The sequence below is a fragment of the Apis laboriosa genome, unplaced genomic scaffold (genome assembly GCF_014066325.1).
Source record: "Apis laboriosa isolate Shangri-la unplaced genomic scaffold, ASM1406632v1 scaffold204_cov149, whole genome shotgun sequence".
In the NCBI taxonomy this organism is placed as follows: Eukaryota; Metazoa; Arthropoda; class Insecta; order Hymenoptera; family Apidae; genus Apis; species Apis laboriosa.
The window spans coordinates 337212-365211 of NW_025222299.1; the positions used below are offsets into that span (position 1 = coordinate 337212).

Genomic DNA, 28000 nt, shown 5'->3' on the forward strand with positions numbered 1-28000 from the left:
ATAGCATATTTTGATCTGTGGAGGTTTTTCCACGACATTCGGGCATGGCATCGGGCAAGGAGGCGGACACGGAGATGGTGGTTGGACGGGACACTTTGGGTTCACGGGTCGTTTACGACAACATGGTGGAAGGGGTGGTATACACTTCTCCGTCGGTAGACAAGGCTTTTCTCGTTGATACGGTCGTTTGCAAGGCACTTTCGATTGAGGTGGACGTTTATCGCATGGCACGCATGGTTTCTTCTCCTTTGGCCTCATAAGGATCGCGTCCTTTTGAAACAACCTCGTTTGCTCTTGTCGCAGATATCTCGACAATTCTTTCGACAGACAAACTGTTGTTCCTGGCTCCCACGGCGCGAGAACAGTGCTAAAGTTTCTCGCGAAGGCGAAGTTATCGTAGAAATGTGTCCTCGAAAAAGACGCCAAATTCCAGCCATGGAGAAAGGAGGATCCCAGGCAGTACGGGCTTTTAGCTCGGAAATTACCAATCGTCGCGATGGAGAACTTGAAGGACGGCCTCAGGAACGGGATGATTCGATCGTGTTTCGCCTACGACACGAACAATAGAGATTTTCGATCGATAGAGGGGATCGTTTTGCCCGCTGCATCTGCCGCTATCTCCACGTACCCTCTGTCTCTTGGTGTGCGAGACACCTGACAAACACTTTAATCTCTCTAAACTCTCTTTTTTTTGCACGGTTTCTTTGGTGGACATTTTACGCAAAACGGCTTCCTCTCCGGCTTCGGTTTCGAGGGATAGCCCGGTGGTTCCATGGGTGTACAGGGGCCCTCTGGTGGATGGCAAGGGCTCTTCTGATCGTGCCAATCGGGTGGACCCTCGCCACAATCAGGATCGCCCAATCGTAGCTCCCTTATTTTTCCTACACCCTGGATACATATTCATATTCACGCGTTGATTTTTTTGTTTTTTTTTTTTTGTTTTGTTTTTATTTTCGTTTTTTTTTTTTTTTTTTTTTTTTTTTTTTTTTTTTTTTGTTTTAGATCTCTCTCAGGTCTCTCAATTTTTTTTTTTTTTTTTTTTTTTTTTTTCTCTCTCCTCCAATCTCAATCGTGCAACGCCTTACCTCTGGTCCACCTCCCTCCTTCACCAACGGGGGTTAATCGACGATATAATAAATGGACAAGGATGAGAAAATAGCAATGGGGAAGCGATCGTTTTCTCGATGGAGATGGCGATGGATCACGATCGCAAAGTGAAATTCGCGACGGAGAAAGATTCTCTTTCTGTGATCTTGGTATCGAGCGAGGGTATATATGTATACGAAAAAAAAGGGGTAAGATACACGAGTATATAATTAATGAACGAAATTTTTAACTACATAATTTCCAGTGACAAACTTAAATTAGATAAATTAATAGATAATAAGTTTAAACTTAAAATTAAACGATCGACAACGTGTTGAACGACGTTCGATCATTTCTCAACCAATTTTCCTCAAGCGTTGTTCGATGATTCGAAGCGATCCGTCAAAGGCTTTTTTAGGGTATCGCCCTTAGGATTTATCGGAAGCATGTCCAATTCTTCCTCCTTCGAACGCCTTTTGTTCGGATAATCTTTCAGAGGTTGCCTGTTATCAAAGCCAATCTCGTCTTCGTAGTCCTCTCCTTGAGGAAAATAATCGTCATTACGAATTCTGTCACCTTCTTCGAATAACACGATTTCCCGTTTCGTCATATTTCCATCGTGGCCAATTTGATCCTTCACGGCGTTGCCGATGATCCATGAAACGCCGTGATCTTTGATCGATGTAAACGTGAATACCTTCCGGTCAGAAGAGATGATCGACAAAGGGCCCCTGTTCCTTCGGTCCGAGACTTGCACGATCGATCCATCGATTCCGAGCGGAGATGTGCTCGTCCTCTGCGGGGAGAGAGGATGATCCGACATTTTTGACTGATTTCTTTTTATTTTTTTTTTTTTTTTTTTTTTTTTTTTTTTTAATTATTTCACGGTAAAATTTTGGAGATGAGGAAGAGGCAGAAGGGAGGTGGAGCCATAGCGACGAGTAACGATTTCACGCGCTGCTCGATCGATTATCGTGATCGGGGGTAATCGCGATCGATTATCGAGAGAGGCGATTGTTAAAGTTCGTTTAAGTTTAACTGTAACTGTAATCTGAAAATTTATTTTTATAAGGACTTACGTCGATTTCGATACGATGCTGTTGCCTGATCAGGGTTTCTGGCGTAGCCTTCAGCTGGAATTAAAATTAAAAACACAGAGATGGATTTTTTCTTTTCTTTTCTTTTCTTTTCTTTTCTGCTATTTTCTAACTGTATTATCGCAGAAAGAAAGGGGTAGTGGATAGAATTGAAAGAGGGTTAAAAAAAGGGAAAAGAGAAGAGGAAAATTGAACTTGAAGAAACACATTTATTCAACAAACGATTCACATATCATCATAATAACATAAAAATATCATATTGTATCCAATATCGAGATGTTCAGAGACAAACGGTTAAAAATATCTAATCCCTAATGATTTCCGTGAATTTTTCCGCGATATTCGAAACTTCGGAATAGAATGGAAAAATAAACGATTAAAAAATAAACACGTTCCGATATTCCGATAAATTTCATAAATTTCCCCGTTCCTAATCGTACGATGTATAAGCTCGCGCCATAAAAGAAAAAAAAGAAAAAAAATATATATATATATATTATATATATATATATATATATATTATATATATATATATATTCTGGCGAAAATCATCCTCAATTCAAATGTTCAAATAACTCGGGATTGAAACTACTAAAAATAAATGAAATTAAGATAACAATAATAATAATAACAATAATAAAAAATTAAAAGAGGAGATCACGTTCGCAAGTTTTCGGCGTAATACGAACTCGGCACGTTGAACAAGCTCGTGTTCAACAGGCCGATCTTGTTCATCATCTTATCTTGATAATTGTGCTCGGACTTGGCCACGATATCCTTCAATAGGTCGACGCTCAGGATACCCTTGAAATCATCGTAAACGTTGATTTTCGAGATGAGGGTGGAATATTTCCTGTGACTGCCCTTGTCGCCCGAATCCTTGGGGGGGCAACCAGGCGCCCTGAACACGGGCGGGCACTTGCACTTGTCCTCCTCCTTCTTCTTCCCGTTGTCGCACTTCTTCTCCTTCCTCGGCTCGCACTTGGTCTCCTCCCTCCTCCGCTCGCACTTGGTCTCCTCCTTCCTGGGCGCCTTGCACTTCTTCTCCTTCTTCGCGCACGTGTCCCTCTTCTTCTTCTTCTTGCACAACGGGCCGTGAATATCCTCGTTGTAGAATTGCTCGCAGGGGTCGTCGTCCGGGAACGGTTCCTGGTACGCTTTGCACGGTTTCCCGTGTTGCTCGTTCCTCAACGGGATGCAAGGATCGTCGTTCGCGTTCCCACACGTCGATTGACACCTCTTTTGCATAACGTCCTGCTTCTTGCACAGCAACTCCCTCTGCTTCCGCCCCGCGTTCTTGCTCTTCCTCCCGTATTTCTTGCTCGTCCTCGTGCTCGAGAATCTCTTGTTGTTGTTGTTGTTGTTGTAGTAGTTGTTGTTGTAGATGTAGTTGTTGCTGTTGCTGTTGTTGTCGTCGGGGATCGCGTTACTCTCGCTGAACAAATCCATCGAGGCGATCAATCTGAGCTCGTTTTCGCTCGACGAGAACACGGACGTGATCCGATCGAACTCGTCCCCCCCGGGGCTCGTTGGGGGGATTTGGGACGGAGATTTCGTTTCCCAGGGATCGGCGAACAACGAGTCGAGGTTGTACGAGGTGAGGCTGGCGAGGGATCGAGACTTTTTCCTGTTGACGTTCAAATTCTCGAGGAAAAGGGCGATCTGGGAGGAGATTTTCCTTGGGCTCTGGGTCTGGGACTCGAACACGCTCACCGCGTCGTTCTCGGATCCCTCGTAGCTCGACGTCACCCCCCCCCTCTCGTCGATCAGTTTCAAATTGTCGTCCAATTGGTCGACGGTGATCGACTCTTCCGCTTCCTCGGCTCCCTTCGTGCTCTTATCCCGACTACTGCTCTCCTCCAATTCGGGCGTCACCTCGCTCATCGAGGTGGACGCGTCCAACCTTTGATTCTGGAAGAACGCTTTGCATAATTTCGATTGATCGCCCCGCCTCTTCAACAGAGGCCTGTCGTTGTTCCCGACGGAGGAAGCGAGGTTGTCCATCTTGAAGCAACCAGCGACCATTTTGTTGTTGTTGTTGTTGTTGTTGTTGCCGTTGTTGTTACCGTTGCCGCTGGCAGCGATGCTGGTGTTGTTGCAATACTCGTCCATGGCGATCTCGTTCTCACGAACGTCGAAGAATCTGGTGAAGAAGTTGGTGAGAGGTTTCCTCCTTTGCCTGACCAAACCGTACAGCATCTTGGGCTTCTTGTCGGACAAAGCGGCAGGTATCGTCCAATTCTTCGACCTCGTCTGCCTAGGCCTTCCCAACTGGGATTGCCTCTCGCACGTTGCCAACGTGTTGATCGTCTTCTGCAGAATATTCAGCTCGTTGCACTTTCTCGCCTGGCCCCCCCTCCTCTTCTCCCCCATCTTCTGCCCACAGGCGGCCCCCACGCCCCGGCTCTCCCCGTCCTTGCACACCAATTTCTTCTTCACCAATTGCTCGGACGTGACCACGTTCAATTGTTTCGCTTCCTTCTTCCTCGCGTGCCCCTTCCTCTCCGCTTTCTCGATTAACGCCGCGGGATTGTTTCTCGCCGCCACTTTCCCTTTCGAGGCCGGTCGAGGCTCGAAATACGGGAGCAACTCGGGTATCGACGTTTCCAACACGAAGTCGTTTGCGACACCGTTCGACAAAGTGACGTTCGAGTACCATCGTCGAGTCGGTGCACCGACGTGGCTCTCGTTGAAGCGATTCTTCGCGCCGACCGCGAAATCGGGGATCTGGTTATAAATCTCGGAAAAGATCCGGCCACCGTGCGGGAACGTAGCAGGGCCCATCTCGGCGAGAATTCGAGGACCTTGCAGCTCTCTAGCATACGCGTAGTTCCCCTGAGAACAGACGGAGAGACGAAGGTCGTTCATATTTCTTTTTTTTTTTTTTTTTTTTTTTTTTTTTTTTTTTTTTTTTTTTTTTTTTTTTCTTTCTTTCTTTCTTTCTTTCTTTTGCTTTCTTTTACTCTTTAGCTTTCTCCGCTCGGCCGTTTGTGGCGGCCTCGAGACGGCAAAATAAATCGATTTCCTCGAGATAGAGGAGGGGATAGAAGATGTGAATTATTGTGTATTAACCCTTTCGCAGTGATGAAAATTTTGTCTTAAAAATTAGTTTCTTTTTTTTTTCTTTTTTTTTCCTTTGGATCACTTCAACTAGTTTTCTAGCATTTTTTTTTTTTTTTTTTTTTTTAATTCGCCCTTTAGCTGCTATATATCGTGTGATAATTCTATGTCTCAATTTCAACAGGTTCAATTTTATTGCAATGAATCTCATGACATGGCTCGACAGATTAACTAAGACAAGAGGCAAATGGGTATTAAAATTGGACCAGGAATAGAAGTAAGTAATTCGCAAATGCGTTTCTATTATTATCTTTTTCAAGAAAACATATATACATATATATATGTATGATGTTACAGATGTTCTTACTCTGTTAGAAGAATAAAATTTTTGAAAAATAATTGGACGTTATTTGTACGTTACACGAAGATTGATTAATCGATCGAACAATCGTTTCAAACAAGGGATTTATCATTTGCGTGTAATGATAATGATAACAACAAATATTTGAGAAATGAGAAATATATAGTCGATTTAGTTACGAGTTTTAGCAGCGAAAGGGTTAATGAAAGGAAGACTCGTCGCTGGTATAACCAGATGGAGGAGGGAAAAAAAAAAAAAAAAAAAAAGGAAAAAAAAAAGAAAAAAATAGTTGGGACGTTTATTTGGCAGGTTTAACGCGTTCAAAGCCCGTCCATCGTCTCTCGTCATGCATTTTCTGGGGGGAGGTATATATTGCAAAAAAAGAGGCGCGCGACGTGTGAGCACGTACGTGATCCGAATGCCACGTAGGATTCGAATAACGATTTGAGGCGAAAGCAATCCCTTCCGTTGCTTTCTCTTCGCGAATTACACCTGCTCCTAAGCTACTAACTTCCGTTCCCCAACAGAGGAACGAACTCTTTGATCCACGCTACTGTTTATTACCTTGTCTTTTGATCTTTCAGATAAAGAATAAAGAAAAAAGAAGAAGAAGAAGAAGAAGAAGAAGAAGAAGGGAAAAAAAAGGAAATTATCTCCTCTCGTCGAGAGAGAGAGAGAGAGAGAGAGAGAGAGAGAGAGAGAGAGAGAGAGAGAGAGAGAGAGGGAGAGAGAGGTTGCTTTTCTCTCTCTTTTTTTTTTCTCTTTTTTTTTTAAATTTTCCAATCTTCCACCGATCATTTCATATTCGATGTGTAAAGAGTGATTGTTGTTTGTCCGGTATATAATAAAGTCCGGAAGTCGCAGCGAAATTATAACCTTTGCGCAGCCTCGTCAGCTTCTCATCCCTATCCTCCTCCTCCTCATCCTATGATCATCGACGCGGTAACAAGTCGACGAGACGCGCCATCGAGTTTATATACAACTCATCGATATATATATATATATCTTTAATCGATACACGCGAAAAAAAATCGATCTCGTTTTTCGCATCCGAATATTTTTCATCATTTGAATTGATCAGAATTGTAATAATTAATGTGGTGTTTCTCGTTAACGCGTTCTCGAATTGACAAACTGCTTTTTTTAGGTTATGATTTAGGTTATGATCAATTTTGACAAAATTAATTTAAGTAAGTTTGTAATAAATTACAAGTTATTTATAATAAATCGATCAATCGACAATTATAATTTATAATTTATGTATAGATTTTTCTTTTTTCATGATTTTTCACGATCGAAATTTACGATCGTCGAGAATTAATTTTTCTTAAATTTTCGTTTCGTTTTATTATTACCAGATAACACTGATATTATCCAAGAGATTTTTGGTATTTTTTTTTTATTAAAAATATCCGATCTGGGAAAAAAACAGTGGACGACAAAGAGAACGTGTTAACGTAGTAATATTCCATTCTTTGTTTTTTGAATGAAATACATATCGATAAAAGATTGTGTTGGGAATACACATTAACAAAACACTCTTACCTGCGGTTGCTCTGCTGTTTTAGAATATCGATTGGTGGCGCATTCTTCGGCGGTCGGCAATCGGTGAATGTTAACGAAATCCTCGCTCAGATTCTTCTTATAATACGAAATATATTTTCAATCTATGTCCGTGTACGTGTATCTTATCAAACGTATTAATTAATAGAGATTTTTTTTTTCAATTACCTCGTTCACGTTCGACAGACGATAGTCACCTTTGTTTGTTCTTGATTTCTCCAGCATCGTTAACATCCGCGAATTCTGTTCCGAAATTCGAATTAAAAGATTTTGTTAAAGATTATATAAGTAAAAAAAAGGATTACACATATATATACATATATATTATATATAATATATATGTATATATATTCCTCTTACTGAATAGAGGAATCTTACCGCGGTATTTGTGATTTTAGCGTCACAAAATTTATTAATCTCAATCGGAGTTGAAAATCTCTTATTCAACGCGGCCACGTCATATAGTGCAAGGACATCCAGCTTAGAGCTTTGTTTCAGCATTTGCGACAAAGATCTGCCTATCTCCCCTGCCCCTCCGATCAATGCCAGCTGCATTAGTGATAAAAAAAAAAAAATGATAAGGAAAGGCTAGATACATTTTGATATTAATAAAGAGATCGCGCTTTTCATTTTCGAGATTGTTAAAAAATATGAAATCGCGAATGGGAATTCGAAAAGGGGAAGGATGATAACGGAGGGGGATTCGTATCCTTGAGAAATTTCTTGTTTTCTCAAAATAAATGTTATACCTTGATGTTCTCTTCACCAGCGGGATATTTTCGCTGACCGATGGTTTTCACGATGGATTTGGCGGCCCGGGAAAACATTGTTATTCCTATTGGTGTATTACTGGAAATTTTTGTAACGCCTACATTGGGCGCCCGGTATGTCCAAATTATGGCGACTAACGGATCTCGTTACCAGGTGCAATGTTGCAATTGTTTCGCCAACATGTTTCTAAGTGTGCCATGATATCGGAAGAAACAAAATAATAACACCGAAGGAACGATTGATTTCCAATTAATGCGAATTAATTTGTCTATGAAATAAAATTTACGGTTGATAAAAAAAATTTTTATATTTTTATGTATATATATATTTAAGCTTCTTTCTAAAGAAAGAAAGAGGAAATGAATTTAAATTGTTCGCGCCCTTTTAAGAATCATCGTAGATACAGCCATCTAACGAACGTATGGTGAAATGCAGAGATGCAAAACTATCGGTATCGTTGCAACGAATAGGTTTAAATGCAGACAAAGACTATCAGCGCCATCTCTTGAGTGGCAAAAAACAGTTTTACGAAGGTGTTATAAAATAGGATAGGAATTGACTTCTAGCGCCATCTCTTGAATATCAAATACACTTTTACAAAGGTATGATACGGTAGGATAGGAATTGACATTTAGCGCCATCTTTTGGTTGTTAAAAATGCCTGTTTAAAAAAGCACTCGAGAGATGGCGCCAGAAGTTAATTCTAACTCTATCTCTATCCTTCTTTTATTATTTACTCTCTTTATTTATATTGTGTTTCATTTGCGGCACTCCAGAGATGGCGCTGATTGTCACATTTTTATCCTATCTCTGTCCTTGTCTCACTATTCGGTCTCCTTGTCTAACTTCGGCAAAATTATACGTTCGAGAAATAAATGCTCATCTATTTTTTATATTTCCTTTTCATCAGGTATTTATTTATACATTATATTTTATATATATATTTATCATTTTACTCGTATATATTAAATTTTTTTTATGTGTAGAAAATCTTTAATATATGTATAATTTTACATATATTATAGAGCATACTTTATACATATTTCGTAAAATTTTTGCAAATATTTCAAAAATTAAAGTCAACCGTCTGTTATATATAAAAAGAAAAGTTTTCTTAAAATATTGATTTTTATAACAATTCGATGATATTGATATTGGTCATCGAATTATTATATATCCTGTATATTTTATGTAAATCAGCATATATTTGATATTGCTTGTGTTCCCTTTAAAGTTACTGTAGTTAACAATAGATGGCGTTCCTAATATCATTTCCCTCCAAAAGTTAGTACAGCAAGTAAAATTCTTAGAGTCGCATGCGTCGTAAGTTATGTAGTGAGAATATATTAAAATTATTGTAGTAAACATTGTTTATTATAAAAAATAAATATTAAATAATGGATCCAAGTGAAGTAGAATTTCTTGGTGAAAAAGAATTAGTCACTATTGTACCCAATTTTAGTTTTGACACAATTCATTTGATTTCTGGCTCGGTAGGTCCTTTTCGAGCTGGTTTACCTGTCAAAATTCCGATTTGGTTGGCTGTGAATTTAAAACAACAGCAAAAGTGTCGAATTATTAATCAAGAATGGATGGATGCCGAAAGTTTAAATGAAGCGAAGGAAGAAGAAAAATTATCAAAGTAAGTAAAGATTTCATTTTTTCTTTTTTTTTTTTTTTAGTAAATTACTCCTTAAAATAAAAAATTTATCGTTATTTATTATTTAGATTATTTACAAAAATGCCTAGTAATCATTATGTGGATGAAACGCAACTTTTATTAAGTGCTGCAAGTGATGATATACACGAAGCAGATAAAATAAGAACAGCAGTGAAAGTAAGACAAATTATAATTATTTATATTTTTTTTAATATTAATATATTATAATATTTTTTAGGATTTGTGGGACATAAGAATGTCAAAGCTTCGTACATCTATAGATGCATTCCTTAAAAGTGATGGAATGCATGCAAAATTAGATCATTTAACTGCTATGGAAATCAATAGTGTGCGTCCGTTACTTCCACATGCTCTTGATCAAGTGATGAGAATTCAAACTGTAAGTATCTTTCGCAAAAAAATAATTTTATTACTAGATTTATTTTGTTATTCATTAAGTAAATTATTTTCTCAGATTGGAAAATCAACACAACTTCAACAACATTTAAATAAGGTATAATAAACATTGAATATTTTCTTTTTTACATATTGTAATATTATTTTTTAGAACGTAAATTATATTTTATATATATATATATATGTGTGTGTATATATATATATATATATATATATATTTATATATATATATTTATAATGTATTTATAATATATTTTCATTGATCTCATATGAAAAAAAAAAGGAAATGGACAATAAAACAATTCATTTATATGTAATATATGAATGTAATAGTTTTATTATTTCTTATATCTTAGATCATTACATACAGTCACTAGCATCTCAATCACAATTTCTCATTATCACTAATGTGTGTAAATTCGTATTTACATCGGTAAAATTTGTCGCTTCGATTAATTATATCGTATTTTTTCGGCGCTATGATCATTTTTTTTTTTCTTCACAATATTTACATCCCTTAAACTTATAATACACAGTCCTTTAATAATCTTTGATTTGAATTCTTAAAGTAGAGTTTTCGTTTTAGCAAACTTAACATTGATCATTGGTCAAGCTAATCAATTGGAAAAAATTATTTTGCTTTAATATCAGTCAAAACTTCAATCTAATGTTAAGTTTGTAAATCGAAATATTCAATAAAGAACGTGGAAACTTATTATGAAATGAAAGATGAAAATAACTGGGAATCGTAACAAAGTAAAAATTCGATGTTATAATTGAAAGATGAAATTTTAAAATTTGATATAAAAATGCTCAATCAATAATTAACTAATATTACATCTAAATAATTATAAGATCGCCTATTCATGATACATTTCTTATTCAAATTTCTGAAATTACGTATAAATATTCATAAAGAAATAAAGATAATTGAAATTCAAAATTTCCCAATTCATATCCTTCAAGTATTTCATTTCATTACTTACTATTGTTTCCTAAATGTTTCATGTATATTCTGACAGTTTCACTATACATAGTATACTATCAGTGCAATGACGTAAGTACCACGTGCTTTGTATATAAAGTACTTCTGCCTATCACATCAAGTATACAATTAATAAATATCAAGTACCATTAATCGTTTACTGGACTGACAATACATGTAAAAATAGAAAATGCGTATAAACCACATTGAAAAACACATGTGCACGCGTGTGTAACGTAACAGTACTAAGTGGAACGATAGCGATTGAGATAATATGATACAACGTATTAAAAAATACGATTCTCGTAAAAAAATTCATTCTTTCAAACGGCTACTATTTTACTAGGGTCAACCTTTACTCGGATGAACATGGTGTTATCCTTGACAAAATGTCGTTTCTTTACCATTTCATGAGAAACAAATCGAGGAAAACCAAAACCAAGGGAATCAGGTTCACGACTGGGCCTCTGAAAGTTCTTCCATGTTGGATCTGGTATAAAACTTTCTACAATATTGCACGCTTTTTCTGCGACTACAGTTTGATCGAATATGGTAAAAGACACGCTATGGGAAAATGGCCATCGCAACAGAGCGTCATATTCTCCGGGAAGAATCTTTATGTATATTGAAATATGACTTCCTTCGCCGGTTCCGTTTCCGTTTAAGAAAACTGACGCCTAAAATATTGAACATTTTATACAATTAATACAATTATTATAAATAATTATTTTAAATTCAATAATATTGCAAGCTTTAACTAAAGAAAAATGATTTAGAACGTTAAATATTATCTACCTGTAGCTTGTAACCATATTGACTAGTGTAAAAGGGAGGACTGACAAGTTCCATTCCTTCCTTAGCTTTCGCTTCGGACATTTTAGCACTGTAATCCGTGATTTTCCATATAAGCGTGCCTGTATAGTTTAACGATAGTTTACTAATAGCAGATTTCAAACTGGTTATTTGGTGCTGCTGTTTGGTTACCACACTGCACATCAAACTTAAATGCATCTTTGCTGATTCTTCCAGATGTTTGTCCAACGAGAATCTGTTTCCCTGTAACAATGGGTAATGTTATTTTACACTAATCTAAACAAAAAACGGAAATACAAAAATAATTTAAATTATTAAACAAAATGTAATACCTTAAAACGGCAACCAGCATCTTTGAAAGTACAAGATAAGAGATGTGTAGTGCAATGATCTTTCAAATGGACTTCAAGATCTTCTCTTGGTAAAACTGCAGTTTCACAACGATGTGGACAAGCGACTGGAAAACGACCACACTTAGCGTGATGAGCACCAAGAGTGTCAAAAACGAACTCTTTGTTACAATAACGACACGCCACCAATCTTTTCGCACATTCGCCCAACTTATGCTGACTGAGGTGCCTTCGTTGTACCTTCATACCGCATTTATTCTCGCAATAGAGCGGCTCGTAGCCACACGTTCCTGTGTGTTTCTGTATACAAACAAGAAGAAATAGAACTATCAGTTACATCATCAATCTTATTAAATTTCATCACGATACCAAGTTATCGTATAAAGTAATAAAAAATAAAAAAAATAATACTGACATATCTCCAAATTAAATCAAATTAAATTTCCAATTATAACCTATACAAGTACTCGATGGAAAAGCAATAATATCTATGCATTCTATTGAAACGAAAGAAAAAAAAAAAAAAAAGGAAAAAGAATTTGAAAAATTTTATTTGAATTCATATGCTTTCATTTCTAACCATCCGTTCCCACTATAATACAGTTAATATTGTCTGGCACTCGATCGCGATTCTTTTAATTAATGCAGCGACGGTTACCTCGAGCGTGTGACCGGTGAATTCTTTGGCACAGAAGTCGCAGCGTGCTCGCCGCTGGGCACAAGTGTATTTCAAATGGTCCTCCATCAGTACACGCGGAATCATCGCGCCACATTTATTGCTGCAGGGGACTGCGTCGTGTTTGCAGGTATTCAGGTGAGCCTAAACAGGATATAATGCGATTTTTACATTAGGCGCAACTTGAACGGTGCATTCCTTTTACTTCGATCGAACCTTTGGATCTATCTACGCTCGTGTTGCGACAATCAGAAGTAAACTTGGGTGAACGAACCGTATACCGAAGATTGAAGGAATAGCAATAACATTTATAAAATTAAAAAAAGCATCGAGCATTGAAAGATGAATCAGTGAATATATAAGAAGTTTTATCACTATTTAAATTTTAATTTTTTAACATTATCGAATTAATTTTCAAGATTTTGGGCTAATTTTAAAATAAAATGTTTCGATTTATTAATATAGATAAAAGTCAGAAAAAGGATGGTAAGGATTTAATTGTTCAAAATCAATTTTTAAGTTAAATGATATTTTATAATAGCTTCTTACAGGATTCTTTTAACAATGGAATTTTCTCATTATTATTCATATCAACAAGTACAAAGCCATTTATAGCGACTATTTTCCACTTATAGAGTATTTTTAACTCGCAATTTATCGAGAGGTCATGCAGAGTTTGATAATGATAATAGAAGAAGAGATGATAATTGTTCTTATAAATGACCGGAAGGCCGACACGAGTTATCCTTAAAACGCGTGGGAGTCGTAACAGTGCCGAGACCAGTTCAACGACCTATCAATGCAAGGTCGCTTAAAGATCAGAAATGCATAATTAAACAATTTTGGAACCATATTTGTATAGTTGGGAAATTTTTAATATTTTTTACAAAGAACAATAGAATCTTAATTCTCATTATCATAAATTTCATATTTTAATTATTACAATCGTACATGATTATTAAAATTGAAAATGCATATTTGTATCTGGCATAAAATATTTTGATAACAATTACTTTTTAAACAATTGATTCTGATCAATTTTTTCTTTCTTTTAAACTTCCAAAATTTGAAAAAAGACAAAAAATAATACAAATTACCTTTAATTTCCGAAGTTCGTCCGACCACTTGCACCCGTCCTTATGATGTATACAGTACACAATGGATCCCATTATTGCCTTTTCTGCTTCCAGATCCTGGAAATTCTGCAACACACAAAGAGAACAACGATCTTATCCATTGTTTCCTCCAATTTCCAATGCAAATAGCCATCTTTCCGCTCAAAAAATTACAGTCTATCAAATCGTTTCGACTCGACTCGACGAAGCGAAAGTAGATCAATTAACGAAACTTTACAAAACCATGACAATTTCGTGTTTGTTCCTGAGAAACAGAGGAACGATGGATCGTGGAATAATCATCTTCAATCTTTTTGAATCTGAACGAGTGGATCGTCGAACTGTTTTGGTGTTCATCCAACGAAGAACGTGGGTAGCGATTAATTGGGTAACAGGTAGTTGTTACCAGGCACTCCTATCTACGAGTGTGCACCTCTCATGCCCAATAAACAAGTCGTTTGACATTCCATCCACTGGTGAAATATGGTAATCAATTTTCAACCACGCATCTCTAAACCGGCGATTTCTGATCCTACATTTCATTTTGTTAGGAATTCTTCAGATATACGGTTTCGTACGAAATCTTTTCTTGGCTGTTTTACAATCGAGAGATAATAATGATAAAGATCGAGATAATGGATCTTTTTATCGTAAGTCTTTAAAAGTTTTTAAGAAATTTGGTTGGAGATACAATTTATTATTTAAAATATTAGATATTCTATATTTATTTTAAAATATAAAGAGTAGAATATTATCTTAAAATTTTATAATTATCCTATATATCATGTTATATCATTTAAGATTTATTCGAAATAGAATTAAATTGTATCTGTACATAAATCAAATTCCTTAAACTCTTCAATAGTGTTTATAATGATAATGAATAATAATGAATAATTATTTTTTTCCTCATATTCTATTTACAATTTTTACATTCAATAATAAAATTTATTAGGTTTTTGAAATATAACATAATTTAAAATGTAAGCAAAATAGTGTCAATAATAATCAACAAATAATTCCCTTTTTCTTTTACAATATTCAATTCCATGAAGAATAAAACTCAAAGTTCTTTCATCATAACTCGAAAACTACGATATACGTAATACATTTCAAACAAAGAATTAGCACTATAATCTCTATTTGTGTAAAAATCTATTTGTTCTTGATAACGCTAGTTAAAATTGTAAAGTTACAGATCTTCGAACACAGGATAATTTTTTTAAACAATGTAACGATAAAATGCGATAAAATTGATATTGAGTACTTACAAACAACAGTGCAATATTGAATTTAGAAATAAAAATTCTGTCATTACAAGTACTCGATACTCGTAAATCAGATAATATCCAGTCGATTGATAAAGTTTACTAGGTCTAGTTCGTATAGATAACTTTCTCCGGAAACATGTATTACATACATGAAAATAACATTAAAAATTTGAAATGACTATGGAACAATATAATCGGTTACTTAATCCTTAATTATTAAGTGGCTGCTGGTAATTTCGCTTCAGTGATTCTTATGATGCTGTTTAAATTAAATGATAGACTGTATCGATAAACACAAGCTTTCATTGTTTGTATGCTAAATGAGAATCCCATTAGTGCCATAGTGAACAATTCCATCAATGACTATCATTTTATGTCTTTAAATTTCTTTTGAATTTAGTTTGGATTTAATTAATAAATAATAATTCAAATGCTACATATTTTTCTTACGTCGTTGTAATTTTCTATTTTAACATTATTATTTATTTTCTAGTTGTCAATATCGTACAATGATGTCATAATATTGCATAAGATACTGCTAAGAACTTCTGCTAACTTAGATTTTTTACGTTGAGATTTTTACAAATCTAATTTAGATTTAATGAAAATTTGTTTTCAAAGCAAATAACTATTCAATTTAAGAATAAAATTAGAATATTTTATAGAATATTAAATAAGTAATGTTATAATATTAAAAATTGATATGCAGAATAACATTATATTTTTATATAAATGATAAATATATAAAATCTAAAGAGGAGAGAAAAGAATAAGAATATTTTTTCTTTCTAAATTATATTCACAAGTACAAGATATCATAAAATGATATTGAATTTTAACGTTACATTTTTTTCAATATTGTAACGTGTGAGTTTAAATTAATTCCTAACTAAATCAAAATTTAAAGTAGATTAAAGTAGGCTATAAGAACACTTTAGAAGATCATGCAGAACATGTTCGAAGTGGATAAGCGATAAAATGGCTGAAAATACACGGGAAAACAAACGGTGGATGGACGGTGTGTAACAACTGTCTAATAAATCTAAATCCGTCCGTGGAAGACTTTCCCCATTACAAAGGAGGTATGGGTACAGCATATGGGAGGCGGCATACAAATCTTTTTAGAATTTTTATGCCATGTTTCTGGTTCCAGGAAGAACCATCGACCATGGCAGTCGACGAAGAAGTCGTGACGGTTTTCGGAAATAGCGAGGTTCAATAATAACCCTGATGCAGGAGGTGAACCCGTACCGAGAACCATGCAGGAGGCGAGAGAACTGGAATAAATTTAACGCGTTACGTCGTGCATGGAAATAATTATTGGTTCTACTATTAATATATGATACGATTTTTAATAAATCATTATTCGAAGTTATCTAATTCCTTTGCAATAAATTATTAGACAACGATACAATCAAAAATTAGTATTATTTTTAAATGAATTAACATAGAATTTCATCCATTTGGATGCCAACACTTAGATGATACTTCTTAAATATTTTTGATCTCTTTAAAATTACTTTCTGCATCTTAATACTAATGATTCTATGATTTTCAGGATTCCTCAATTTGCGTGATCATACAATAGTTTTCCAAAAAAAAAAAAAGAAAAAAGAAACTATTACAAGGAACTTTTAATAATCATTTCCACTGGAAGAAATTTTTGTCCTCAAGAGACATAATGGACGTAATAAAAGGACATAAAGTCTTTCAAAAATTGTTCATTGCTAAAACTTTAGATTCACAGAAAAATTCATCATGCAAAAATTTATCAAGATTATAAGTATTAGAAATTAAATAAACCACAATACTCAATCAATAATTATTCAATCCTCTTAATCATTAATTTGATGCTAATATAGCTTTCATCTTTCAGATATCGTGTGCCGATATATAATACATTCAGCTTCGAATCAGACGTTTTCACGCAGGTACACCCAGTATAGATGTCTGTAGGTGCCTGCAAGTTGAAACCTGCACGACCGGCAAGGTCGAGGAACCTAACGCAACCAGCCACCGCCGGCGCGATATAAACACCACCGAGAATGGAAGAGACAGACCTACCTCTTCAGTTTCGAGATTGCGAAAAAAAAAAAAAGGAAGAACACAAAGAAATAAGAACCAACCACGCCATAATACCGGGAAAAATACACTTACACTAGTCGTGATCGAGACTTCATTTCACTCCGGTCTTCTACTTTATAGCCTTTGTTCATTTGTCTACGACTTTTCGTCCTAAAATGGAAAATCTTTCTCTGTATATGGTATGTTGAAATTCGAGTTTCGATTATTTATAGTTAAAAAGTTGTTTTTTTTTCAGAGATATGATTGGATACTTACACAGTTTTATATATAAATTCAAATTTTTGAGATTTAATATGATTTGTGAACTGAAAATAGATTAGACATGCATTAAAATTTTGGAATATACAATAATTAAATTTATTAAAGAAAAAAATTATGTTAATTGCATGTAAAATAATGAAATTTTATAATTTTGATGTAATTATATAAGTTGGGACGTTGAATCCAAGATTTATTTCTTTTTGAGATAAAAAAGAAAGAAGAAAATAAATATAAAAAATATTACATATATAAAATATAATTTCTTTTGAAATAAATGTTTTGCGTCGGAAAGATTATTCTTTGTGATGAATATAAATGGCAACTGATAAGTATATCCTTCTGGCGATGATGGATTATGTTTAATTAGAAAGATAATAACGTGACTTCGTAGAATAGGTGAAGCGTGTACCATTAGATAGAGTTTGGAACAATCGAAAGGAAGCCAGGCGACGAATTAATTAAAACAAAGAGCGGCCAATTAAGCCAACGGCGGGCAACGATCTCGCGTTGCGCAAGTTCCGTAATACCGTCAAAACGAGACGGTGCTTTCTCTTGGGAAACTAAGCGGCAACAGAAAATTGTATTACCGAAAGTATAATGTTACATAAGTTTGAAAGTTTGATAATAAAATGATGCGTCTTCGCAAATATCAAAGATCGATGTAACGATTGGAATTTCATGTTTTAATCGTATGAATTTGACATATTTAAATATACATTGAATTCAAATTTAAATATTTACATTGAAACAAATGTCGCTTCATTCAACAACTTATAAGTTAATTCAAATATATATAAATATAGTAAATTCTCAGTTTTAAAACAATTAAAAGTCTCATTCATGAAAGATTTGAATATTCGTGGCATACAACTATATTTGAATATTTCAAATTCCTCACAAAACAGGAATATAAATACCAATTATTTAATCAAAAACTTCCAACCAAGTTTTAAATCTCAAGATACGATATTTAATAATCTTATTAATCTTAATAATTTGTTAATCTATCAAATCATAAATAATTGGATTTCTAATTCCTCTAATTGCAAGTGAGAAGAATATAAATTAATAAATATAAATAAATCTATTAATCTCATTTTATCAATAGATATCTTTATCAAAAAATTATATCTTTTAAAGAGGTTTTTTTCAAAAATATAGCATAAGCCACGGTATAAAAGATTTATTATCATTATCATTAATCTCATTATTTTATTAACGCCAACTACTTGTCAAGTCAAACGATTAAATGTTTAAAAACGGTTCCTCTGATTGAATAACGATGAATCCAAATGAATTCATGCATCTGATTCCACGAAACATTATAATGCTTGAACAAGCAAATTAGAATACCGACACGAAGCATCGCGAGGCTGACATCACGGGTAGTTTCTCTCCATAGCGTTCTTACAGCGGTTACAAGTCGTTGTGACGTCACAGCGAAATAACGGACACAATCTTCGCGTACGTTCCACTTATTCTCGAGGACGATGATCATCTCTGCGTTATGCGGTCCCGCAGGAATTTTCTAACTCGGTCTGCCGTGTGAAAATTTTCTAGAAACGAGGAAAATCGTTAAATAACCATTTTAACACAGGTAAATAGGAAATCGAATTGAATTTATTTAAGAATTCGATGTGTATACCTCAACTTTTTTAATATTCTTTTTAAATGTTTCATGCATTCAAGATCTTCAGAATTTTACACAAAATTATCTTCATTTTGAAATGGATAGATAAAAAAATTAATAAGATTCTGAAAAGAAACGAATGATAATTATTATATCGTCAGTAGATATTTTTTAAAATGCAAATAATATTTAAAAATACATTTATAAAATTCGATTCTTCTAGAACTGATACATCAGACAAGGAACGCACAGTATTTTAATGAAACGGAAAGCAGTCTGACGAGAGTGTCCGGTATTCGAAAAATCTTCCACTGATATTAGCGATGCACGAACATGATGGTTACGTATTCGAATCCAACGGGTGAATCTCATTTTTTTTTCGTCAACTCGAAACCATGCGACCTTGACAACTCGATGACTAAATATTAACATATCATATCTCTCGAATCGCTACGCTTGTTAATTTGTTTCAAACTCGCTAAAATTCCTCAACAAACCTAGTTCACAGAATTTATAATTTCGATCATTTTTTTTTTATAATCTTTTAATCCATTGATATCATTATTTAAATTTTTATTAAATTTTTCATTTAAAAAAATATAGAAATATCATCCCATATTCATTTAAAAACGTAGCCTTCATTTATTCTAAACATATCACGTCTGATAATTAATGCACATAGTACTTTATTATGAATGATCGAAATTACGTATCAACGAATTAAAAATCGATTTTTCGACTATTGTATATACAGTTTGTATCAAACCATTATTTTACATGATTGAAATGCACGTTAAGTTCAATAATTACAGGTTGTTCGCTTGATTTCGAGTTTCCCGTCGTAGAATCGCTATTTGCGGATCGATCATTCTAGCCGGAGGAAGACAAGATGATCGCGTGCGAAAGGAAAACTTCCGGTCGGTTACAGAGAGCTCATGATCCATCCGAGCTCGTCCGTACACTTCAAATCCTATAAATTAGAGATCGTGGGATGGCATTCAACGATTTTCTAGTGGTAATCTTCGTGATCCATGAATTTCACACACAGATTTTGCATGGATTAATCACACAATGGATTGTTAATTAAGATCAGGTTCACCGGTTTTTTCACCGAAGCGAGAAAAGTCGATGGAAAGAGAAAACTTTCATTTCTCTATCGTTGAAGATTTTTCTTGACATTGGAAAAATAGAACATTCCTTTCTCATGGAATGAACACCAAAGAATCGTAACATAAAATTTAAGGGTTCCAAGAAAAGTTCACGACCCATGAACGAGCATAATTTTAGAATTTCAACAAGGCCATTTTAATTTCAAACAGTTTTGGTAGTTGTATCTCGTTTAAAACATTCTAAAAAATCAAAAATTAATTTTATTCGAAGATACAATTAAAATATGTATTTATACATATTCAAACGAGCAATTACATTTAAAAACAATGTAATTAAGAATTAAGTAAAATATATGATTGTTTCTGGAATTTTTTTCAAAAATAATGATTAATGATTTTTTCAAATCATATTCAAAATATATATTTATAAATGACCGATTTAGATATATTTTTGTGTACAAATTCCATTTGGATGTTATATTTAAGAAGACGACTGGAGCGATAGAATTCCAAGTAAAAGCGCTACCGATAGCCTTTTATCTTTCGAGCACGTTTTTCTGGTATCTTATCTAGTCACAGGAATCTACAAACTTTTAAATTTTGACCAAATACGGCTCATTCTCTGTGATGTTATATCAGAATCCATGATCATTGTATTTTTACCCATAATCTTAACAAAATAAATAAATGTATTCGTAATAATAATGCAATCAAAAGATACCAAAGACAGTCCAATCATTACGTAAATAAGCACAATAATAGTTGCTATTAATATTAATCACTGACAATCATCAAGATAGATTTCTTGTTATTTATTATCAATATTTAAAGAAATTAGAAATTCTTGAACTGTGAATAAATATTACGTGTTTAAGAGATATAAATTGTTTCCCAATTAAAAAGATAAAAACGAAATGGATTACGGAACTTCAGTAACAATACCGATGGAACGCTTCAAAAGTATCCAAGGAAAAAAACTAATGGTCACACTTCAAGAACTCTGTTAAACGTAATTTCTATCATTGATTGTCTTATATATCTATTTTCTTAAATCATGCAGTATCAGAAAGAGAGAAAAAGATAGAAGTTGTTCATTACAATGGAATGCGTAGAGAGAACAATACTGGAAGAAAGAGGCACCATGGCAACTTCCGGTCGCAAAGAAGGCGGTGGCCTCTATGAGAAGGGAGACGGGGATTGTTTTTAAATTAACACGAAGTAATTACAGCGACTTGTAAGTATTTTCGTTATCTTACATTCCTAAATAAGAGTCACTGTTCATATGTAACTTAATAAAAACTAATTAGAGATAGTTCTCACAGACAACTAATTTAGTCATATTTTTAGGAATTATCCAAAGCCAATTGTCCTGTAAAAAGTAATGAAGAAATCAATATGATTGGTTTGTAAAATAATTTGCAATTAAATAATTGAGAAAATAGAATGATGATAGTCCTCACTATAATTCGTTTTTTCAAATTCTTAAAGCTTTTTTATACTCTAAAACAAGAGCTCAATTATTTCTGACAGTTACTAGAATGCAAACATGAAAAGTAATAGAGAGTTTCTTGTAATGCGTTTATATATATATATATATATATATATATCATTCTTCATTAAACTGTGATAATATCACTCTTCATTAAAATGTTTTAATGATCCCATAGGTCACAGAATCATGGTGATAACTAAAATGATGTGACGATTTCTACATAAGCATTATTTCCTGAAGATTATGTATTTATATTTCCTTCGACAATTTCCTGTATTGTCATCAGTTTATAACTCGCGAAATTTCGTGACAAATTGGTTAAACTCATTGGAATTCAGATTACTAAAAATAATTTTATTATTACTGTCTATCATGTTAATACTTGCATTTTACTGAATTATAAAAAATACTTGATATATATAATTATACTTGATATAAATTAAATTATTTACCTATTATATTTATAATAAATGGACTTTTAGTACCTTTATTCAGATATATATGTGCATTCGATTTTATTATTAATACAATATGATGCATTCAAACATGTAATATGTCTGAATGCTTCCTGAGATTTTACCGGTGCACAATATTGAGTTAAGCACTAAAGTTGCCAGCTAATATCTTCTATTAATTCTTCTATAATTTTTGTTTTGCATCATTGTTAACCTCTCAATCTATTCTTCGCTGTCAATCGAATGATATACACTTCGTAAGTTTATTATGTAATTTTGTTTCTTTTAATATTATTTATTTCTTTATCTCATGATGGCAGTAAAAATGTTTTGCAACCTACGTGTCAATTAATATTTTCTTCTTCGAAAATTAAAATATTCATTTTATCGATTTCTTGAACATTTTGCAATTTTTTCGATTATCTTGTTTAAAATTAAAAAAGATTTACTATAATAATAAATCTAAATATTATATACTAACAATGATATTTCACAAGAAAATTATCGAATCTAATTATCTAAATTTTTGCGAGAATCGAATTGCATCGATACATAGAACGTACGAAACGCGCGAGAACGGAAAGCAAATCCGATGCTACGAAGGTGCACGAAAGAGGCCGAGCGGGTTCGGAAGCAGCCGAGGCCATCTGTTACGCTCGGTTCCCACGCTTCCGCCGTCGCCTTTCCCCGCCTTTGGACCAGTCTTCATCGGTCCTTTTCTTGCCTCCACCTTCATCGACACTGGCAGCTCTTGCTGTCGCTTTATTTTATATAGCCCGAGAACGCTTGAACGTCTTTAACCGCGACTTTGCGTTTTCTGTTACGAGGCTAAACTTTTGTCCATTATCGCGAGATTTCTACGCATTCACAGTTTCAATTTAGTTTTGTGGTATTAAGTAAAAGTTATATGACATATTTTATCGAAATCGAACAATTTTTTTAATTTTTATCGATCCTAAGTTGTTCATATCATAACAAAAACAAAAATATTATTATCTTATTTTTTTTCATTTGTTTCGAATAAATTGAATTTCTTTATAATAAAAGATTAAATATATTTACATATTTAAAGTTTCTTCAAATGTGCATATTTCTGTGAAAACAAATAAATTCTGCGAATAAGTTTGTTTTCTTTGATTTATTCATCAAGTTGTCTATGATACTTGAAACTAGTCTATGTAATATGCACATACTTGTTTAGTAATATCTAGAAACAGATCGTTTTTCTAGTAAAGATGTTTCCAAGTTAAAATACGATTTTTCTTTCTAACCTAATTTTGCCATAACAGTTCATAAACTATTTATATATAAATGCAATATTAGCAATTATGCTAATTATTATTTTAAATACGATTATTAATTTGATGTGGTTAGACACATCAATAACACGAATTAGTTTGTGAAAAAAAGAAACTCGCTTTTAACATAAGGCACGTGCCGTCAAGCGGCTGCAGTCAAGCCATTGTCATCTTCTGAAGTTGTGTTTACACAAACGAATATCCCCAATCACCCCTTGCGGAAACTTGGCACTCCCAATCATTGTGTACAATCGTTCGCAAATATGTTTGTATAAAGAGAATCATAAATGACGTGCACGTGTGTTGGCAACGCGTTGTTGAGGGGGCTAGAACGATTAAACCGACCGCAAAAAAGATGAACTCGATTCCTTAAATACACGGTCGATATGGCAGAGGGATGACGGTGACAATGTCAAGTGACTTCCAGCAATCCCTTGTTTACCCATGAATAAATTCCATTTATTTTGTTATACAAACACATAAAGAATAAAGGATCAAAAATATAATAAATCAAATATTTGAAGCGATCCTAAATATATATGAATAATTTGACAATTTTTAATACAATTTTTAAAACAATTCCTTGAACAATTTAAAAAATATAAGGAATAATCTCAAGAGAAACGACATTATATTTTAAATTCGATATTGATAAATTCACATCGTAATCGATATAATCATCTAATCGATAATAAATCGATAATAAAGAGACAATCGATCCTGAAGTCAGATTCAAAAAAGTTTGATGCAAGCAATGTAACGATATATTTCTAGCTATCGAGATAAATCGATCATTCAGTCGACATGATAGAAAGATGGCGAAAAGGTTATGTAGTTTCATCTACGATCCTATTGAAACATTTGCCTGTTATGTTTCATGATTTTTTTTACCCATGGAATTGTTTTAACGAAAAATTACTCTATTCACTGTAATTAGTGGTGTTATTATACAATTAAAATTTATAGATAATGTAGCCATATTAATTTGCAAAAAAAAAAGAATATTAAAAGAAAATATTAAATATCAGTTAAGAAGCATATATTCAAAAAATAATTATTAGACTACGTTATTATTAAAGCTGTCATAAGGATAATTTAGTTTTGCATTGAATTGCTTGACTGCACTCAAAGAATGAATACGAAAATTCTCCCTTTTCAGTATTCAAACTTATACAATGTTTTGTTTCTGACAAAAGTGTTCACAAATCGATATCAAATGGTTACAAAGGTATGTATTTAATAAGAGAACTAATATGTAATATATTAACAAAGGCGTGTATAGGTAGAAAACTGAATCTATGCCAATAACGATATAGAATCATGAATGGTGCTGTTGTAAATGATATCGAAACGCAACCCTCTGTTTCCGTTTTGTCCAATAATAGATTTCCCCCATTCTGCGGTTTCCCTTTATTCGCATGAAGATTAAATTACATGGCTGTTCGACATGGTTATGAAATTGAATGTAACGAATGATGAACGCAAGTAAAATTTGTTATTTTCTAAAAATTAAAAAATATATGTTTTTATAGTAATTTTAAATAAATATGATTGGAAGATAAATCTCAATTAGAAGTAATATAAATTAATGTCGCGTTTATTTAGTAATACTTTTTTTCAATGAACTATCAATATGTGAAGTATCAATGTGAAAGTAAACAAACGTATAGGCCACTACAAGTGCAAATGCAAGAACTGAAATGCAGCACATAACTGACGATTAAACCATGGTTGCTTGAAGCGTATAGCAACAGACCGTTATCTGAAACACGTATGACGATAAACTTGAAACGCTGCTCCAGTATATTCGAGGAATGACCTACGTGGAAGTTGGCATGCCTAACTGAGATCATTTATAAATTAAACAATATATAAAATTAAATTTGTATATTTCTTTGAATGAGGTTATTGCACTTTGCAGAAACTAAAACACACTTATGTTTACACATATAAAGAATTACACAATCTAGCATTATTTTTCTCTCTTATGAAATCAATCATCATTAATATAGATTAAATTTCGAAAACACTACCATTAAGCACGATAAGCATGTTAGAATAAAAAATGTGAGATTCTAACCTCATCGGTAATAATCGGCGCCTTGTCCATGTTGTCGTTGATCGGGCTGGGTGGCGATGTGGGACTAGCACTGGGGCTCACATGAAACCCTTTCGACTCCTTGGCAGGCCTCTGGGGGGACACCCTCGCAGGGAAGCTCAAGGTTTTCGTCCACTGCGACAGACCACGCACCATCTTTTCTTCTTTTTCAAAATTTCACCGATATAATATACAGTAATATTACTATCTGTATGTATATCTAATTCAGTGAGTTCAATACGCGTTCTGGCACTCGCGATTGTTTAAAAAATTGGCAAAACACAAGAAATAAGGAGAGAATTCGATGTTGGCATTTGTTCAGACGCAAATCTTCTGTAGCCTGATCTTCACAAACTATGAATTCACTTTGAAGCGTTAACCAACCGCTTATAAATATTAATAAGCAGTTCGAGAGATCGGCTGGCGTGTATCCGTGTCGTGACACGCATGGAAACGGTCTGCTAGCACGCGCGCTAGCAACGCACGCTACGAAGTTTACTGACAGACTGTTCGCAGTCCGGTCGGTCGGTCCTCTCTGTGGAACGGTCGCGTCATGCCCGCTGGACCAAGCGCGCTGATTGGTAGATACGATAGAAAGCGAGAAGCAACACGTGCGAAACAAAGACGAGCATAGTGGAAAATGGCTAATGGGGTGGTTCGTATTATAAGAGGAAGCGAGACTGTATAAAATGATATCGTAAGACGAACGCAACCACGGTATAATTTTCAAGAGATATAAACTTTTTTTCGTCAAAGTAATACGTTGCCTTCTTGTTTCTTCTTTATTTTAGATGAACGAAGAAAAAGGGAAGAACGAGAGAAGTTTAATGGTGTTGATGAGACAAGGACAGTGACCAGGGAAAGACGGTGAATGAAGGAACGTGTGAAAGAGATTATCGGATATGTGGCACAAGTACAATCGCCGCTGACTTCATGGATCGCGGTTTAGAAATCGTTTAAGGTTACCTAGGATTCGCGTTTAATATATATAATAAATGATATGAAACGATTTTACATTAAGGTATGATTAAAAATAATAGAATTCAATATCTTTTATTCTAATTATTTTTTTTTTAATTTCTCCATAACATATATAGTCCAAACATATCCAAACATATAAATATTTCATTTTAATGAAATTAATAATTATATAAATCAAATAAACAAAGAGTGATAGAAAAACTAATTTTAAAAAAACATCAAAATTTACTATTTTTAAGGTTAACTAATGTTTGATTAAATATTTTAATAGAGGTTAAGTGAATATCGAGGCCAAATCATTTCAAAGATCCAAGTAAATGTGTTTGAAGAAAAATTATCTATGTTCCCTTTACAATAGACACTCCAACAACTAATCAAGACTATTGATGTGTTGATTGGAATCAGGTAGTCGAAGTGATCGCTATCAAAGCGGTACTTTTACTGACGCCCTTTCCAAGACAAAGAATTTGTCCGATAGCGACTCATGATCGGTAAAGACATACTCGTGTTGCCAACTGCAGGTCCGTCACAGTGGAGGGGAGGAAAACGACATTGTAAGGCCCAACTGGCAAGGCATGTTCCTTACATTCAACCGCGTTCAGCTGTATGTACGCGGACAGGATCTAGCCAGCTGCGGCCTTCTTCGACCTTCCCCCCACCAGACCGGAATCGAGCCTTCTGGCCAACTATACAAACCGGTACCCCAGCGTTCTAACAAGGAACATCCGCGAAGCTCCGCCTTCGATCTTGGTGAGACATTATTTTGCCAGGACAATCGAAAACAGAGCAGATTTATATATAATCTCTTTATGTTTATAGATGGTGATAGTTAAATGAAAGACAATTATGCCATATGGAATGCAGTGGAGAATTAGCAGAATAAGTGGAACATAAAAATAAACGATTTAAAAAAAAGAAAGAGAAACAGTTAGTTGATTTATTCTGAATTCATCACAGACAAAAAATCTTTGGCAATTGAAATATATCGTTCTCGAATTTTTCTGAATTTTTTCTTTTTTCGAATTTTTATAATGATTGTTCAAAAGTAAAGATAAAAAATTCATATATCTATAAATATCATTTTGTTCTGATTAATATTATCAGATTTGAGAAATATTATCAGATCTAAAAGTATTTGATATAGATTCTCTTCCGAATTTTTAATCAGTTTCTTCATCATCATATCTTGTCTAAGCGACACAATTTCGACCAATGGCTTTACCCTTTGAGTTCATATCCATTATGGGCATTCAAAAGATTCGTAGAACGTAGAATTTTTAATTCAACCCGCATAGTTCAAGAGTTCACATCTGTTCCCTATTTTCCTTGACCAGAAATTCCAACTGACCATCAGATAAATGGGTAT

General features: G+C 33.9%; 2 protein-coding genes and 2 long non-coding RNA genes across 13 annotated transcripts; 3 read left to right on the top strand and 1 right to left on the bottom strand.

The window, feature by feature from the left end:
- Positions 1-9249: 9249 nt before the first annotated feature.
- On the top strand, positions 9250-14637 carry LOC122712716 (probable DNA replication complex GINS protein PSF2). 7 transcript variants are annotated; one of them, XM_043932539.1, is made up of 6 exons: positions 9250-9261; positions 9436-9580; positions 9667-9775; positions 9837-9998; positions 10074-10112; positions 14030-14449. In XM_043932539.1, exons 1-6 carry the CDS (start codon positions 9255-9257, stop codon positions 14102-14104), a joined length of 537 nt encoding a protein of 178 aa, XP_043788474.1. In that variant the 5' UTR covers positions 9250-9254; the 3' UTR covers positions 14105-14449. The 7 variants fall into 7 exon arrangements, 6 of the variants coding, with proteins under 6 accessions (XP_043788474.1, XP_043788468.1, XP_043788471.1 ...); XR_006346403.1 differs by lacking the exon at positions 9250-9261 and adding an exon at positions 14506-14637 and having other exon boundaries at positions 9268-9580; positions 14030-14440; XM_043932538.1 differs by lacking the exon at positions 9250-9261 and adding an exon at positions 9312-9363 and having other exon boundaries at positions 14030-14453.
- On the bottom strand, positions 10875-26122 carry LOC122712715 (TNF receptor-associated factor 4). Of its 3 annotated transcripts, XM_043932531.1 has the most exons (8): positions 19401-19493; positions 19217-19326; positions 18929-19127; positions 13937-14041; positions 12822-12983; positions 12146-12463; positions 11796-12056; positions 10875-11677 (listed from the first exon to the last, which is right to left on the bottom strand). In XM_043932531.1, exons 3-8 carry the CDS (start codon positions 19067-19069, stop codon positions 11324-11326), a joined length of 1341 nt encoding a protein of 446 aa, XP_043788466.1. In that variant the 5' UTR covers positions 19070-19127; positions 19217-19326; positions 19401-19493; the 3' UTR covers positions 10875-11323. The 3 variants fall into 3 exon arrangements, with proteins under 3 accessions (XP_043788466.1, XP_043788465.1, XP_043788467.1); XM_043932530.1 differs by lacking the exons at positions 18929-19127; positions 19217-19326; positions 19401-19493 and adding an exon at positions 25636-26122; XM_043932532.1 differs by lacking the exons at positions 18929-19127; positions 19217-19326; positions 19401-19493 and adding an exon at positions 14388-14450.
- LOC122712718 lies at positions 16035-17687 on the top strand. Of its 2 annotated transcripts, XR_006346406.1 has the most exons (4): positions 16035-16307; positions 16379-17008; positions 17102-17489; positions 17546-17687. It is a non-coding gene; the product is annotated as an uncharacterized LOC122712718 (long non-coding RNA). The 2 variants fall into 2 exon arrangements; XR_006346405.1 differs by having other exon boundaries at positions 16379-17489.
- On the top strand, positions 24311-27996 carry LOC122712717. Its single transcript, XR_006346404.1, has 5 exons — positions 24311-24783; positions 26061-26308; positions 26445-26674; positions 27156-27384; positions 27454-27996. It is a non-coding gene; the product is annotated as an uncharacterized LOC122712717 (long non-coding RNA).
- The last annotated feature ends 4 nt before the right edge of the window (positions 27997-28000 follow it).